Below are 16834 nucleotides of genomic sequence, written 5' to 3' on the forward strand. Positions count from 1 at the left end.
CTTAATCCTGCTGCCACCTATGAAAAGTTTCCAGAAAGGGAATAAAAACATGGAACATCTGTTTGTACAATTATGTATGTGTAAATGCGTTCAGAGCTGGTTTTACAGAGAACTGAAATGTTACACATTATCATGCATATTTGAATCTTTAGCGTTCATGATATTTTCTTCAGCGTAATAACAGTGCTGTACCGCTTTGTTTGTTGACGTATCTACATGTCACAGACGACTAACCTAGTATTAGTACGTATTTTCAATCCGTGATGTATAGCAATTATGTGAATGGTATGAAAAAGCTTATAAGAACAATGATGAGAAATTAGCCCTATAATATCAAATATTTATTTACTTTTTGCAATATTAGGGTATGATGGGCAATGAGGGAAGCCAGTTGTCAGGGTTGGAAATTGACGAAAAAATTGTTGAAGTGACTGATGGTTGGACACTTCATTCTGGAACTGTCTGTGCAAGCCATAACACAAATGTTAATGTTTTCATAAGTGATGTGTTTGTAGGTAGTGGAGGAAATGCAGCAATTTTAGAACGTGCAGCAAAGGTAAGGATACTGCAAAAAGAAGAGTAACTACAAGTTTCTTATAAGTTATCATAGTGATACCGACATAAATATTAGGGTGGTTAAACATAGATGTGTTTATTTTCTTGTTAGAATTTGATGCTGTATCGACATCCATGTATCCTCAAGTTCATATCCTCATGGAAGAAGAGTGGAAGAATCCATCTTGCAACAGAAGAGGCGAAACCACTGGCATCAGTTATTTCAAGCTTGATACCTCTACAGATTTGCATTGGGCTTCACAGTGTACTAAAAGCACTTGTTTTCCTTCATGAGACGGTTAGCACTGAATAGTTAAAGTACAGGTTATTGTATGGGGCATTCACTGTGCAACAGCCAAGTTATTTGTTCAATCCTAGTGCTCTATTCTGTTAGGATTTTGTAAGGTTTAATTATATTTCCTTATAAGAACCTATACAGTATCACCACTTCTACTCAGTAATTTATAACCTTGATGTTTTGATATAACTGTAAATAAGTCAGTACACCTAGTTGTGTTTCTTAGTTCATGTTTATAATTTAATACAACTTTCATATGAAGTTACCTAAGCACCATAATTTGAAGGGATAAGATGGAGTGAAAGCAAATCTTCATACCAAGAAGATAAATGTGTTCTGGGTTGTAGCACCATATAGTCGGCTAGAAGTCTATCAACATTTCAGAGGTTGTTGCTTCCTCCATCATTGCCCTGATTACATGATGCTACAACCCAGAAGACAACCATCTTAATAATGCCATGAGAACCTCAAATCCTGCAAAGCTTCACATTGTTTTTCACTCAATGGAGGTGAGGAATTTTGATCATTCAAGTGAATATTTGTTTCTGCAAAAGGATTACTCTATAAAGTGAACATATTGTTTCCTTGTCAGGCATTATGCTCCCACAACAATGTGTGCTGTGCTGCAATATATGTTTCCACTGATGGCACTTGGAAACTGGGAGGATTGGAGCATCTCTGCTTGTACGTGAGTTTCTTGATTTTCCATTTTTGATTAAATGAAAAAGTTTTTAATATTTGTTTATTGTGGTATCAAAATTTTTAAAGATAAAATATATGGGATGGGATCAGCATTACCTAAAAATAAGTAACTAGGGTAAGAATAAATTAAGTTAATCATTATTATTCAATTAAAAACTGTTATTGTTGTCACTTCCACTTCTACCATTACTATTAAGTGCTGTCAGGAAGGAGGAAATGATGCTCTAGATCAGTCACATGCTCCTGACACATGGCAATTGCTGCATGGGGAGCTGGCACCTGTATGTTACCTGTAGTGATCCACGTACAGTTTTACATCTCCTGTTGGAATGCCCACATTATGATGAAACCTATCTAATGTTTTGACTTGTGCAGTAGGGCTTTCCATGTCAGTTTAACAGACATGGTTTTTTTTTAGAATTTTAAAGTATCATTTTCTCTGATGAGATGTAAAGACATTTGTTTTATTTATTTTAGGGTCCCTTGTTTTTAAGCACATGTACAGCTTGTGCATGAAATAAACTCTACAAGATGCCTTACATGACATTGGTTGGAAAGCTTACTTATTTAATAGTGTGTACAGTATTTTACTGGTCCATTAAATGTAGCTTATAATTTTTCAGATTTACAGATTTAACAACAAGTTATTTAGAAGGGACGAGAGCCCGACGTTATGAGAAAGCCATTCCACCAGAAGAGGATTCTTTGAAGTCATCAAATTATACAATATCACATCCAACATCAATTGATCAGTATGGATTTGGAGTGTTTGCGGAAGAAATGTTATGCAACAAGTTTGACAGTACGATTATCCCTTTGAATTCTGAAAAGTGTATGCCTTTTAATCTGTAATGTCTGTACAATTTTCATTGAAAGGTGTTTTCTTTCATAACAACATACCAACTCTACAGATCAGAAAATTTTTAAGTATAATTTGGTATTTCTGTCCAAGTCTGAACTCTATCTGGCCAGAAATTAGAAAGTGTGTAAAAAAGTGAGAAATTTGCTTTCTTTCTGTGATTTTAGTCTTTTTATCTGTAAGTACATGTTTGGATAAAGGAACCACATTTTATTTGAATGGAATGAAAAATAAGCACATTTCATTTGTATTAAATTTCTCCAGCAAACTTTAAGTATGGTGATTTGGTGTTGAATTTTTTTATATTCAGACAGCACAATTGAATCTTGATATATCACTTAACTTATCTGAAGACTAGAATAACAGGATCCTTTTAAATACACTAAGTCAAATTTTGAAGTCGGTACACATTATGCTGTACCAAATCTAACACTGTGGCAGGCCATTTTTCTTTCTTACCCAACAGTGTCTCTGCCTTTATCCAGTGTCTCACCTTGTCAGATCATTTAATGAGTATGTAGATGTTAAACTTGCATTAATCAGTTAACTACATAGCTGGATAAATGGATGGTCTATCTCAGGGCTATAATACATTGTGAATAAATAGTACACATTGAGACATTTGAGTAATTGTGCCTGAATGGATAGCTTCCAGAAAAGCTGTAGAGGTTAAATGTAGCAGCAGAATTTTCCTCTGTGTTACATAGCTGTTATGTCATGATCATTAATTCCATGAAATTCCAGTTAGTGTTCTCTGGGGTAATGATTTTGAGTCATAAATTATTTTTATTTTCGTTATAGACAGTTGATGCTAGATGGTCCAGAATAGGGACCAGCAGTGGGCTGTTGTGAGAGTTATGATGAAATTTTTTGTTCCATATTTCTTGACTAGCTTACTTAGCTTCTTAAGAACTTTGCATTATGAAGTTTGTTAATAGTAAGTGATAGAAAATGTTAAATACATTGTGCCTGAGCCCAGAGTTTTCTTTCTCTGAATGAAAGGAAGATAGAGAAATGAAACACAGAATTTACCTCTGTTCAAGTGATTGATTATGTAGGTCTGATTTTGATTACATAATTTATACTTTGTTATTAAATGGACCATATGTGCATGTAATGTCAGTGAGATTTTCATGTTTTCTTTGTGTTGAAGGTGATGTCCCAGCTCTTGAGGAATTCCTTGGGATTTGCAAGAAACATCTTCAAAATTTGGAACCATCTTTACGTCCTAAGCTAGCATCCCTATTAGACCATGTTTGCTTCAAACATAAGTTTATAAAAATTCACAGTTTCTTGGTCGAACTGCCACTTAAGACTGAAGTAGAGAAAAATAATTTCTTCAGGTTTGTATGTTGTAAATAGAACATATTTTTAAACTATTAAGTTGATGCTGTTCTGAATTAAATAGTCAATTTTAGTTTGGTCTGAAATGAAGTGTTGTTATGGGAAATTTGTGTAACATCTCAGTAGTACCCTAACAATTTGTGATTGATATAATTGTAGTAAAACCTTCTGTTTTAAAGAAACTTTGGTGCTTGACTTCTCAGTATCTGTTCTGGTTGTTTTGTTCTTGCAGTCTCATTTATGTACCTTAAGACGAATTAATTTACCACTAGGGGAAATTTGACAAATGCTTACATTTCTTAACAGACTTTCTTGCCTGTAAGGTTATTGTAGGCCTGATCACTCAATACATGTCATAGAATATCACAGGCAAATTATCCCTAAATCCAAGAACATTTATCATTACATTATAGTAAGTAGTTTAAAAGATATTTGTCAGGATTTTACTGATTTCTTCTGTGCAAATATGAATGTCACTTAGGCCTGATCTTCCTACCCAGGTTAATTGCATAAGCTGAGCAATTGACCAAAGGGTCAATTTTAGTAGCTTTGGCATATAGAAAGATACTTCTAACATAAGAATTCTGCACATGCTGCCATAATCCAAAGGAAAGTGTGTTTATATTAAATTTGTTTGGTAATGACACCCATTACAAATGATTTACAGCAGTGGCCCGGTCTGCTATAATTCTTAGCGCTGTTACTGTTAAGATTGGTGGACATTACATTATCGTTCATGGGAAGAAAAAAAGTTGTCTGAGAGCAAGAGGTACTGTTTCCTTGCCCTGAAGAAGGTACTTGTTTCTTGTTCCATTTGGTACAAATTTGCAATTGACCAAACTTTCTGGCCTGATCCTTACTTAACCTCAGTGAAAATGGTATGCACCCAGGAAACTACATTGCATTACAACTCATAAGATAACTGTCTGAAAAAAGGTGATCTGCTATTGTGGTATGGTGATGCAGAACTGTTTGTTGGCAGGTCATTAATGGATGAATTAACTGGATTCCCAGAGAATTTGGTGGCCATGCAACTAGGAGCTCTTTTACTGTCAAGGATGGTTTTGTTAGATGCCACTGCACAGGAGATCCTGCTACCATGTGTCCTTGGTCCTAAGCAGAATATGGGTAAGACCATGATGGAGTTGAGTGATTTTACATTCCTCGTGGTTATGTATTATTTTCCAGAGTTGGCAGATCAAACAAGATGGATTTGTGTAGTGGTATCAGCAGGCAGCTTGGCATGTGGGTGACTGGCACAATACTTGGAAGTAGATGGTGATTATACTAGTAATTGAAAATGCATTGGTTTGTGGACTCAACTGCATGACTTGAACTCCTGTCCAGAACTGAAACCAGATATAAATATTTTTGGCAAGGTGCAGCCAAGACTTCCATCATGTCCTTTATGAGCTAGCCATAATGGTCACTTGCGCCAAGTAGTTTGCCCATGGCTATACTCCAGTTTTGAATACAAATTTTCCTAATGCATTCTTTGTATCCCTCAATGGCATTTATCATTTATTCCAGATACACTTCAGATGTTGACCTGCCTAGGAATCAACACTGTGTAGAAGCATAAAATTCACTTGGAGTAATGCAGATGAAACCAGATATTAAAAGATGCTCAAGAAAAAGCAGCACAGTTGCCTTGAAACCAGTGATTGATTTTATTAAAGAAAGTTATTGAGTGATACATGTATGACTGATGTATGTTGTTGGCCATTTTCCTTTATTTGCTAATTTAAAATTAAATTTCTTTAAAAGTATGCAACATGCTGGAAGCTGTCTCTGCTTCCTTTGCTGCATAAAACAATACAACCTAGTTTGTCCGTTGGAAAAGCTATCATCTTTAATAAATTGGCCTCATTTATAATCTTTTAGCCTGTGAGTGTGAATTTTGCCCTTGGTCTGTAAATGTTAATAACTGATGTATATCTTCTGTGTATGCTTTTTCAGAGAACAGAGGAAATGTAGGTCTGTTCTCATTGACCACCTACAGGGACTATGTTGTGCCACGTTTACTGCAGATGTTTTGTGTGCGTGATGCACAGATCCGTCTGCTGTTGCTTGCACATTTTTCATCATTCTGCCATTCCTTCACTGAGGATCAGTTGCGTACCCTGGTGTTGCCTGAGGTAAGTTACACATAACAGGCATTATGGCGTCAGTCTATCAGAATGTTAACAAGTGGTTGTGAGTAGGTATAAATGTATATACTGGGAATGACCCATTCTTCAAGTGCCTGAGCAGTGTTACACTTGGGGTTACATTTTTAAATGACTTTCCAAATTATCCCTCTGTTTCTGCACCTGCAAGGATATGTTTTCATTTGCACTGTCAACTGGTCTGTATGTGGTGACAAAATGCCCAGTCCTGCTGGAAAGCAAAACTTGGTTATCCAACCCCTGACTACTTTCTTTACTTACTGGTCATATGGAATAGTACAGTCATTATAAATTATTTATCAGCATTCATATGACAACAATAAACACAATATTGTTTAAGTTATTATTTGCTATGTTCCAAACATTCAGAAAATACAGTTGATATCAGTATCCAAGCTTTGCTAAATGCTGCAGCAATTCCTTACTCATCTTCTTTCTCCAAACAAAATTTAAATTAGTGTTAATGCATGCCATTTCACCAAGGAAATGCATGTGAACAGTTTCGTCATTGTACTGAATGTTATTGTTTGATTTTATTTATAGCTTTTGGTGGGGATTAAAGATACAAATGAACAGTTGGTAAGTGTCACTCTTCATGCACTTGCTGACCTGATTCCACTGCTTGGTGCTTCTGCTGTCATTGGTGGCAAACGTGCGAAGCTATTTACTGATGGCCGTCCTAAGGTTAGCTGACTTTGTATCCAAATTGTTTACAGCCTTTATCATACTTTTTATTTAATTTCAGTAATAATTATTGTCATTAATGATAATTTTAATTGATTTACCTGCTGCATGAATTAACATGTGTTTAGATTATTGTGTTTCATGGTCACTGATGAAAACAAATGTGATTTTATATGACCAGTTGTTTGGATTGGCATGTTTACAGATAGTTGTTCTTGACACTCCAAATTGTAAACTCACGAGATAAAAAATTCATTACAACATGGTGCAGTTTCTACAAGATCTACAACTGACCTGACACTGCTGATGCTATGTGCCTGGTTTTATATTGCGTGTAATTCATATATGTGCCAAGAAATGGTAGAATTATGCAAAACAAATTTGCAGCACTGCTTAGCTTTATATTATTCACTTCTTATTAAACAGTATGGAAATTCTTGGCATGACTTGTAACATCAGGTTTGGTAATGAGAGTTATATTCAACATGATGCTTCCAGCAGGCTTGCCATAATGGTCCCTATAACTTGAGGACACCGAAATCACACAGTAAAGTGCTTCCAACTCCAGCACCAGCCCCAGTTGTTGACACTGACGGTAACTCATTTGCTGCTGATCTGCCTGAACGGCCTTCTCCTGATGGTGGAGAAGATCACATGCCTACTTCACATGATGAAACAGAATCCTGGCCAGACTGGGATGTTCCTGACAATACTGTAAGTTATTCTGTTTTGGCTGCTATTTTTGTTGTTGTAGATACAGTTTTAGGAATGCTTTATGCAGAGAAAACAAGTGGGAGTCATATTTATGTGAGTTTATGACCTGGTATGAACACAAATTAATTCACATTAATTTACTTTTCCAGGTGGATACTTTGGTTGACTTTGATGCTGCTGGACCTTCAAGAATTCAGGATTGTAGCAAGGTTGCTGCACCATCGACAATGCAAGAACTACCTGACATCTCCCAGCTGGACATCAGGAATTCTGTCAGCAGCCTGAAGGGTGAAGATGAGTTTGATTTTTTTCAGGACATGGAACCAGTGATTTTGAAAACATGTACCTTGCAGATTGATGAACAAGGAGCAGGTAGTAGTGATGCTATTGAAAAATCAGGTAAACATATTTTTAATGTGAACTATACTTCATATGATGGTGAAGAAGGTTGGGGGGACGATCTTGAAGAATGGGGAGATGTGAACAGTACATGATGCATTGTAAAGCCTTATCACCAGGTAGGTCAAAAATAGTGATATAATTTTTCATAATGATGTAAGAGTAACTGGTAAAAAATAATGTATATTATGTAGTAGTGCTTAGCATGCCCGTTTAATTTTTTCAGTGGTTTCCCTCCATCATTTCATATAATTACTGGGTAGTATTTTAATCATCATCAGCTGTGCAGGACCACGTTAGTATATGAAATGTAAATGCTATATATTAACCCCTTCATTGTTAATTAAAATGTGTTAGTTGGTTGTGTTTAAGCCAATAATGAAATTAGCATTCAACACTTCTCCAAGTGGTAGATCTGTGGGATGGTGTGTTTTGTGCAAGTTATGTTCCTTAGAGTATTTTTGAGGAGGCCTGTGCATGGAAGGTTGGAATTATGGACTTCGTGCAATAGACATCAGCCTAGCTGTTTTCCCATGCAGCATTATGATTCACGTAGATCAGAGTGATTGCGTTAGGGTAGCACTTGGGACTTTGAACCCGACAAGGGTAGCTGTTGCCACCTGAAACTGGGCGTGGTGGTAGTATATATATTTCTCTCTGATGAATGGTCTCCCTCCCTGTGTGTGTAGTCATAAGATTGCTCTTTGTTAACTTGAGTAATGGATGTAAAGTGTCTCTTAAACTATTGAAATTGACTATGTGGAAAATCCCTGCTCTTACACCTTACTGCTCAGCACAGATGTGCTGGGATGCAGCACAATAATTTGTTTCCACAAATTTCACTACTTACATTTAAATTTAAAAAGTATAAGATTATGACTGCCATTGCCATTTAAGAAAACAGTTACTGAGAATCATACAAAATGCAGAGTTATTGATTGTTAAAGTAGGTGGTACTTAGTTACCATATGGTTTTAAAGGGTACAGTAGAGTCCTAAATGTTCAACCTTCAGTTATATGACAGTTTTATTCAACAGGCTGTGTGAGAACATACGTTTATTTTATGAACAGTCAGTACAGCATGTAGTGGAATGAATCACACTTCCCCATAATGCATAGGCATTTTGTATAGTCCATTGCACTTACATAGTGTTTTTTAACATAGGAATTATTCTAGTTATGTGTGAACTTTTTAATAGCAGCTTCAGAATAGTTTTGGACCACAAGAACCTACTGTCAAAACACTGCTGTTTGGTGCAGTAAGAAAGTGGGAATGTCCTGTTGTCATAGGTGTTAATTAATATCATATACAGAATGTCTGATGACTATGTCAGTACTCAGGAGCATATTCCTGAGGTCATTCCGTCAGAAATATCATGTGAACATAGGTCTGATACTTGATAGTTATGAAGATACAGATATTTCAACCTTATGTAGAACATAAGGGTTATTCCTGCATCTTGCAGTGTCAAAAATTTGGTGGTGTAGTTCCTTTCTTCTGTTTACTTTCCATTTGTAAGATATGAGGTTTTCATAGCAGTGAGTCTCAAGATTGCTGTCTTCTGGGTTGTTGCGCCTGATGACGGAGGCAGCATGACCTCTGAAACGGTGGACATCTTCCAGACTATATGGCGCAAGAACCCAGAAGACAGCAATCTTACTTTGCATTTGTGCACCATGTTTTTTGTGTGACATCATACATGGAAATACATTGGTGTGAGGTCTGATGACCACAGTGGTCAATTCACCAGACCACCACCATCCAATCATTCATGTACTCCATCACATGTCAACTGAAACGCAGCGGGAAGTATATTTATAATAAGTTCTTTGTCGCTCACATAATTTTTAATTTTTAGCCATAGATCTGTGACTGATGAGAATTTTTCATGACATTCCTGACTGGGAATGGCCTCAGATCTGGAAGTCATGACACAAAATTGCTTGAATATATAACTAAGGCATAACAAGCTTAATTTTTAATAATAATAAGTGTGGTAATGTTTCCTACAGCATGTATTGTTACGTGGCCACCAGCAAATTAATAAATCCATTGTATTTACTGTAAATTTATCTGAATCTGTATATACATTTTATAGCAGTGTTGTTGCTGAGTAATGAGCATTAATTCATATTTTGGAAATCCATAGTTTTATTCAGAGCCAACAAGTCACCCATTCTGGCTGAGGTTTTATTCTTGATTCATGTAGGTAAATGCTGAAGTAATACCTTAACAATTAATCAAGACTACATCCTTCTGCAACCTTCCTACTCCATTGTCCAATCACCCTGCCTTTTGACTGTACATGGCCTTTGCAGATGATAAGGCAAGACCCTATCATGTCACTCGTGAAGTACTATTGATGCCTTTCTTTTCATGGACATGCTTTATATGTTAATGAAGCTTAATCTTCAGATATTTGTGCAGCAGCTAGGAAGACAAGATCTGAACTGAACAGTAGTAAGCACTTTCCAAATTTAAACTGCCCTTACTTTCTTCATGAATGCAATTGTAAAATACTGAAGGATCTGTACAGTAATTTTGCCCAGCAGTCTGGCAATGAGACAAGAACATTTACGTACAAGGCCACTGCCCTTCCTAGTATCTAAAAGAGCATGTGTTTTTTTATATTTATTTATTTCCCAGTGCATGAACATCATAAGACTAGAAAGTGATGTGCCCCTCTCACTACCATAACAACAGAAGGCACAACAAAGTACCTTACCCAATCAAGAATTATTACTGTCAAAATACATTTTTATGGAATTTGAAATATAGCAGTTCAGCGTTTTAAATTAAACCTTCATGACAGAACGCAACAAGTAGGAATAAAATCACAATTTTTTTTTTTAATTCCATAGGTATACATTGCAAATATTTTTTATTTCATGTAATCTGCATTCAGGCACGTGAATTCTTGATATAGTAGCAGCACTAACACCATTTAATGAAAGTATAAAATATCGATAAATCTTTACTCTATTGAATATTCCACGGTAGTCAAATTCCCCCTCTTCTGTGGTCATTCGGTTCGTTACAGTGCTCGTAAGATCTCGCCACTGAATTCTATTTCTGACGTTATTCATAGACGCTTCATAACCTAACAACTGGTTTGTGTAAAACCCGTGGTCATTCTATCTATGTCTAGGTTTTCAAGTAGTCTTCCCTTCAGAGTTTTATGAGAGTTGAACGATAGTTTTAGAAAATACTGGAATTTATAGGAATATTGTTACACTGAAACCCAAACTTATCGGCATGATAACCTAAATCCCAAACTAAAGCGCAATCCCAACCTATTAAAACGTAAAAGTACAGAATGTAAGATTATATATTTTTATTTTAATTTCGTAAGTCATATGAAAAATTCATATCCAAATGAATGGTATTCGCATAATTATACCTTACATAAAACATCCTTTGAGCATTTAGATAAAATGTAATTATTTTGTTTTGTCCGATGTAAAAATGTAGATAAAATGCAAAGGAAAAAATGAGCGATACAATATTCAAGGATACAGTTTTGACCCATACAACATTTCTGAAGTGGGATAGAAGAAAAGAGTGAAATGACCTGTTGGCGAAATAATGGAGTGATGTAGATGAAACGATTGTAAGCGAAATTTTTAATAGGTGAAATGGTAGAAGTGCTCTCATAAGGTTAGTATAGACGCTGTAGTTGGTGTATGCACATGTCAGAGATAGTATACTTTACCACAGATAAAGTATCTGTGTTATTGGGTTGTAGTTGTGCGCACGCGTGATATGTTCTTCTTTGCAGGTTCTTTTGAGAAAAGACTGTTTTTACGTGTATGTGAGTGGTTGTGGGCACCTTTACATTTTGATTTTAAACCAGGATGGTGAGTTAATTTAAAAAGAGTGATAATTATTTGCGTTTCTGATTGCATTGAACGCAAATTTGCAGAATTTTGAACTTCAGTACTTGGGATTTCAATGATATTTGAGGATACGTTGCTTGCCAACGTGTTGCTATTGAAAATGGCGGCTGATTTTGTTATATATGTTAAATATACAATGCACGCGTAAGCGTATACACGTTTACCTTGTAATTGAGAAGTGACAGCGCCTAAATGTTACTATTTATTGATTATTGTTTATTCGATATTTATCAGAAGATGATGCTTAGTGTAAAAAAATCATTGCTTTCATCGTTAATTGCGTGTGGAATATGTATTTTAATTTTCGTCGGCTGCGGTTTTTAAAGACGTAACGGTGGATTGAAGAATTTATTTATTACGTTCGAAGAGTTGTAGGTTGGGGTTCTAAACTTCGGTTAACCAAATTTGATTTCCCATATTGCTTAGTAACATAGTGAATATCAATTTTGTGGTTGGGCACATGTTATTGGTAGTTAATGAACATAATATTGCAGGGCTTCGTGAAGGTTGTCAAGAATAAGCAGTATTTCAAGCGCTTCCAAGTGAAGTTCAAAAGGCGCCGTGAGGGTAAGACTGACTACTATGCACGTCTTCGTCTTACTATTCAAGACAAGAACAAATATAACACACCCAAATATCGACTTATAGTTCGATTTTCGAACAAGGATATCACGTGCCAGGTAAGGGAGAAGTTTGCACTGGTGTGATTCCAGATTCCGTATACAATAAATAATCTTTATTGTATTGGTTTATGTAATTGAGTGAATTGTTGTCTCTTTGACCTTGTAGTTTGCAGAAACTGTAATTTCATTTGGATCTGTGATATTTCATCCATTATTACTTCTAGTTTACCAGTTGTGAATAGTGCAAAGCAGATTTTTTACCAGCATGAGTTGTACTATATGTTTGCACATTGTCTTTGAATATCCTGTGTGTTATGCAGCCTAATTTTCAGTGCATCAGTGACTGCTTCCTTCCGCATCCTTTCCATTTCATTATTCAGTATCATCCTCTCATTTGATGCCATATAGTGTGAGTTACTGAGAAAGCATTAAATAAACTATGAAATTAAAAAGAATAATTCTGCAGTTTCTCAGCTGAGATACCAGTTATAACCAAACATGAAAACACCATTTTCTTTGATACATATTAGTATTATGAATGATAGAAGGGTTTATGAACTTTTTGCAGGTTGCATATTCACGTATAGAGGGTGATATGATATTATGTTCAGCTTATAGTCATGAACTGCCACGTTATGGAGTAAAGGTTGGGCTTACGAACTATGCTGCAGCTTACTGTACAGGTCTTCTGCTAGCCCGTAGGGTAAGTCAGTTTGTAACTCGATTTTGTTTATTTTATATGGTAATGCTCTTGAACATTTTCCCCTAACAAACAAATAGTTTACATTTGTGTTCAGAATTTCTGGATGTATGCTTGAACATTATAAATGTTTAATTTTTACTGAAAGCAGGGAAAGAAATTATGTATATGCTGTTGTCACTGTTGCATTTATAACATGCTATGTGTTTCTTTGGCCTTGTTTAATTTTTTACCTGATTTTCTTGAAAACATGCAGTGCAATATCGGACTTGAGAATTTGTGAAAGTATTCCGCCTATGTTTTATTTGATTTGATGTGATGTAGGTAGAGGAGTGATCTTGCTAGAAACTACTTTCGTTTTTTTAGGTTTACTTATTTTATTGCTTGGCTTTACTTAACTATATATTTTATCCACATTTATCAACAAATACTGTATTTTTATTACAGATTAATTGTAACTATAAATATGCTAAACTTGGTTTTTTTGCATGTAAAATCAGAAAACTTTTTGTTTAGTTCTAATTCTAAGAATACACCATGGAAATTTTTACAAAGAATATAGATTTCTTGTCATTCAAATGGTGACTTGACATTTATTGCTACTTCATTTAACAGGTTGAAATGATGATATTTTCTGTACAACAGAAAAATTGTGGCTGTTGACTTGAGAACGAGCTTTTTAATACTGAACAACCTGTGATAATGGAGGAAGATTATTTTCTTGCATGTTCAATGTACAATTCCATAAGTTTGTTGTTTCTTTGGTACAGCTCTTGAAGAAGCTAGGCCTAGACAAATTATACCTTGGCTGCACTGAGGTAACAGGTGAGGAGTACAATGTAGAAGCTGTGGAAGATGGCCCTGCTGCATTCCGATGCTATCTTGATGTTGGTCTAATGCGCACTACTACAGGTGCCCGTGTTTTCGGTGCTATGAAAGGAGCTGTTGACGGTGGCCTAAATATACCTCATAGGTAAAAGTATATGGTTACATTGGTTTTTCACAGTGATGAGAGTAGTAGTTTCATAGTTTATTTGTGTTCTTGTAGGGGTCTGACATTCAACATGGATGTGGAGGTGAGAAATACATACAAAACTGTATTCTAAAAATCTCAAAGGAAGATACCACTTGGGAGAAATTGCTGTAGATGGTAGGATAATAATTGACTGTGTTTTAGATACGTAGGGTGAGAGGATGTTACTGGATTTACTTGGCTAAGGATAGGCCTCAGTTGTGAGGTGTTGTGTGTTCTCTAATAAACCTTCATGTCTACAAAAGTGGGAAATGTTCTTGTTTGTGAGCTTTCAAGAAGGCCCATGCATACTGTTGGTTATTGAAAGGAAAGAAATTCATGGTGTATTTACAGATCATCGTTTTGTCAGGTCCGCGTAAAGTTTGAATCTTGGGCACAGTTCATAAGCAGATTGTAGGTGGCAGAATATAAGTTTGTAACAGTATATTTTTATATACATGGGAAAGAATAATTTGATTTTTGTATGTATGTAGTGGCAAGAACCATTATGATGAAATGATGACGAGACTGAGCTTCTGTTTAACATCAGCTGCATCATTTAACAAGTTCTTTGTTCTGTGGTGTTTGCTTTTGAAACAACAGAGTGCCTTTGATGTTTTGGCAGACTGATTGGTTCTTTCTAGTTAATTTTGGTTATGAAGAAAAAAAACAATGTCAATAAAAGATGAATTGCTTTCATTAGCCTTGTGCATTTATGTACATGTAAGTATACTTAATATGAAGTATTTTGAAATTTATATGTGGTATTCTTCATTTATTTTTGCTAAAGTCTTACATATTCCAGGATCTGATTATCCTTCAACATGAAATGTCATGTCGCGGTTTTATTATTCAAATCCTACTTCCTCTAACTGAGAATTGTGTGAGATAAAGATAATTGTATATAATGTTTACCATTACTCTTCTTCACTGATTTTCTTGTTACCTCATCATTCGTCTTTGGATCTTGAAATTTTGGATTCTGTGTTCTTTTGTCAGTGCGAAGTTAACTACCACATTTCAGGTGATGCTATGCACCCAAACATCTGCTTCCCATTTATTCACAGGCCAGTCTGTCTGTTTAAAGAGGATATTTTGCCTTCTGGCTACAAAAAGCCTTTTAACACTACAATGCAGTGTTGTATCTTTTCTTTCTCCAGCCTCTTGCATAACTTTTATTAATGTATTCTCTGCCAGCAGCGTAGTTTCCAATCATGAGAGTTCATGAGTGCACATCTTTGTTACATTTAATCTAACATATGCACAGTATCTCGTAGATTAACATCTGTTTGTACGCTGTGGGTGTGTGTGGTTGTGGTTTGGCACGTTAGTACCTGAAATGAAAAGGAAGTTGGAAAAGTTAAGGTGGCACACTGGAATGGATAGTGTTACCATCCTTCCATAAATCAGCTGCACACCAATATTTGGTTGCAGTCTTGTAGGAGATGCAGGATATTTTAGAAAGTACAGTAGTTTGATCTCAACAAAAGAATATGGGTTCTGGTGATCAAGTCTTAGAAAATGTTTTTTTCTGATTACAGGGGTATCAGTTTGTTGTAAAGTATAGACAAAGATAATCGTGATATGTAATTGATTTCAAGTAAGTAGTAGTGATACATTTCATGCGTTGTTGATTGCACATATTTGATACAAAATAAAATTGTTTTGAAAGTGGTTTAGGTGTGACAAAATTATCATGATTTAGCTAATGGAACCTCATTTCATTATCCAGCTTAACTTATTTTCCTTTTATAGAGTTGCCCACATAATGAATTTATAGAAGTTTTTTGTCTTTGCTGCATTGCCAAATTAATTTTTTAAATCTTAGATGCAGTATTGTGTTTCAGCACCAAACGCTTTCCTGGTTATGATCCGGAGACTAAAGAATTTAATGCAGAGGTGCACAGAAAGCACATACTTGGTCAACATGTTGCTGAGTACATGCGTCAGCTAGCAGAAAATGATGATGAAGCATACAAGCGCCAGTTTTCTAATTATATTAAACTTGGCATTGAGGCAGATAATGTGAGTACATGGCCTTGACATGAATTATTAACAAAGTCTGGATTGTTTCCATTAGAATTCATGTTTTCTGTTTGTATACAGTACTACCTTCTTTTTTCTGCTGTTCCTTCTTGCATTTAATTTAAATGGAAAAAATACTTGAACCTGTGGAATATACCATATTTTACATTATATCCCTGTATTTTACAGATTGAGAGTATATATAAAAAAGCACATGAAACCATTCGGGCTGACCCAGCTCGAGTTAAAAAGCAGAAAGACACCTCAGGTATTGTTAAGAAGAGATGGAACAGGGCTAAGTTGAGCTTATCTGAACGTAAGAACAGGATTGCCCAGAAGAAAGAATCATGGAAGAAGAAGTTGGAAGCTGGGGAGGTTGATGCCTAAAAGTGTTGTTTAATGATGAATTACTGAAGATATTTGAGAATAAAGTCAGTTTGATGATGAATTCTGTGAAAGTATAAAAGGCATATAATACAATGGATAATCCTTTCTGATTTTGCTCCAGTTTCATCCACATGAAATGTTCCTGTAAATATAATTATGTTGTGGAATATTTTTGAAACCAGGTTTCTGTGCAAAGGTAAAAGTGCAGGGCGGGTGGGAAGTAAGTAGGCATTAAATAATCGCTATACATTGGAAATATAGAGGTTATAACCATTTCTCAATGCCTACTTACTTCCCACCCACCCTGTGTATAAAGATTGGTAATTGAGACATGCAAGGGCTCTCGTCGACATGAACAGAGGGCCGACTTCAAATACTGTATTTATGTATGTACTCTCCCTTTCATACTAAATTTGTGTAAGATACTGATATTTTTCTCATGCCTGATTCATTTCAGCTTATACCAC

General features: G+C 35.6%; 2 protein-coding genes and 1 non-coding gene across 7 annotated transcripts; all 3 read left to right on the forward strand.

The window, feature by feature from the left end:
* The first annotated feature begins 20 nt into the window (after window positions 1-20).
* Window positions 21-9792, forward strand: LOC110836617 (protein-associating with the carboxyl-terminal domain of ezrin). Of its 5 annotated transcripts, none has more exons than XM_087350344.1 (11): window positions 21-243; window positions 365-556; window positions 668-853; window positions 1446-1537; window positions 2179-2387; window positions 3568-3757; window positions 4741-4886; window positions 5718-5896; window positions 6470-6610; window positions 7109-7324; window positions 7474-9792. In XM_087350344.1, exons 1-11 carry the CDS (start codon window positions 217-219, stop codon window positions 7816-7818), a joined length of 1923 nt encoding a protein of 640 aa, XP_087206470.1. In that variant the 5' UTR covers window positions 21-216; the 3' UTR covers window positions 7819-9792. The 5 variants fall into 5 exon arrangements, with proteins under 5 accessions (XP_087206470.1, XP_087206473.1, XP_021933698.1 ...); XM_087350347.1 differs by having other exon boundaries at window positions 7112-7324; XM_022078006.2 differs by having other exon boundaries at window positions 22-243; window positions 2179-2357.
* A 1632-nt stretch (window positions 9793-11424) lies between these two features.
* On the forward strand, window positions 11425-16428 carry RpL5 (ribosomal protein L5). Its single transcript, XM_022078008.2, has 6 exons — window positions 11425-11581; window positions 12115-12300; window positions 12812-12946; window positions 13714-13916; window positions 15803-15980; window positions 16170-16428. The coding sequence occupies exons 1-6, from the start codon at window positions 11579-11581 to the stop codon at window positions 16365-16367; spliced, it is 903 nt and encodes a 300-aa protein (XP_021933700.1). The 5' UTR covers window positions 11425-11578; the 3' UTR covers window positions 16368-16428.
* On the forward strand, window positions 13560-13637 carry LOC147875075 (small nucleolar RNA SNORD36). Its single transcript, XR_015537642.1, has one exon. It is a non-coding gene; the product is annotated as a small nucleolar RNA SNORD36 (small nucleolar RNA).
* Window positions 16429-16834: the final 406 nt, after the last annotated feature.

Source organism: Zootermopsis nevadensis, unplaced genomic scaffold (genome assembly GCF_977971745.1).
Source record: "Zootermopsis nevadensis isolate Lab colony 2312 unplaced genomic scaffold, Znev_1.0 Znev_ptg000002l, whole genome shotgun sequence".
NCBI classification, from domain to species: Eukaryota; Metazoa; Arthropoda; class Insecta; order Blattodea; family Termopsidae; genus Zootermopsis; species Zootermopsis nevadensis.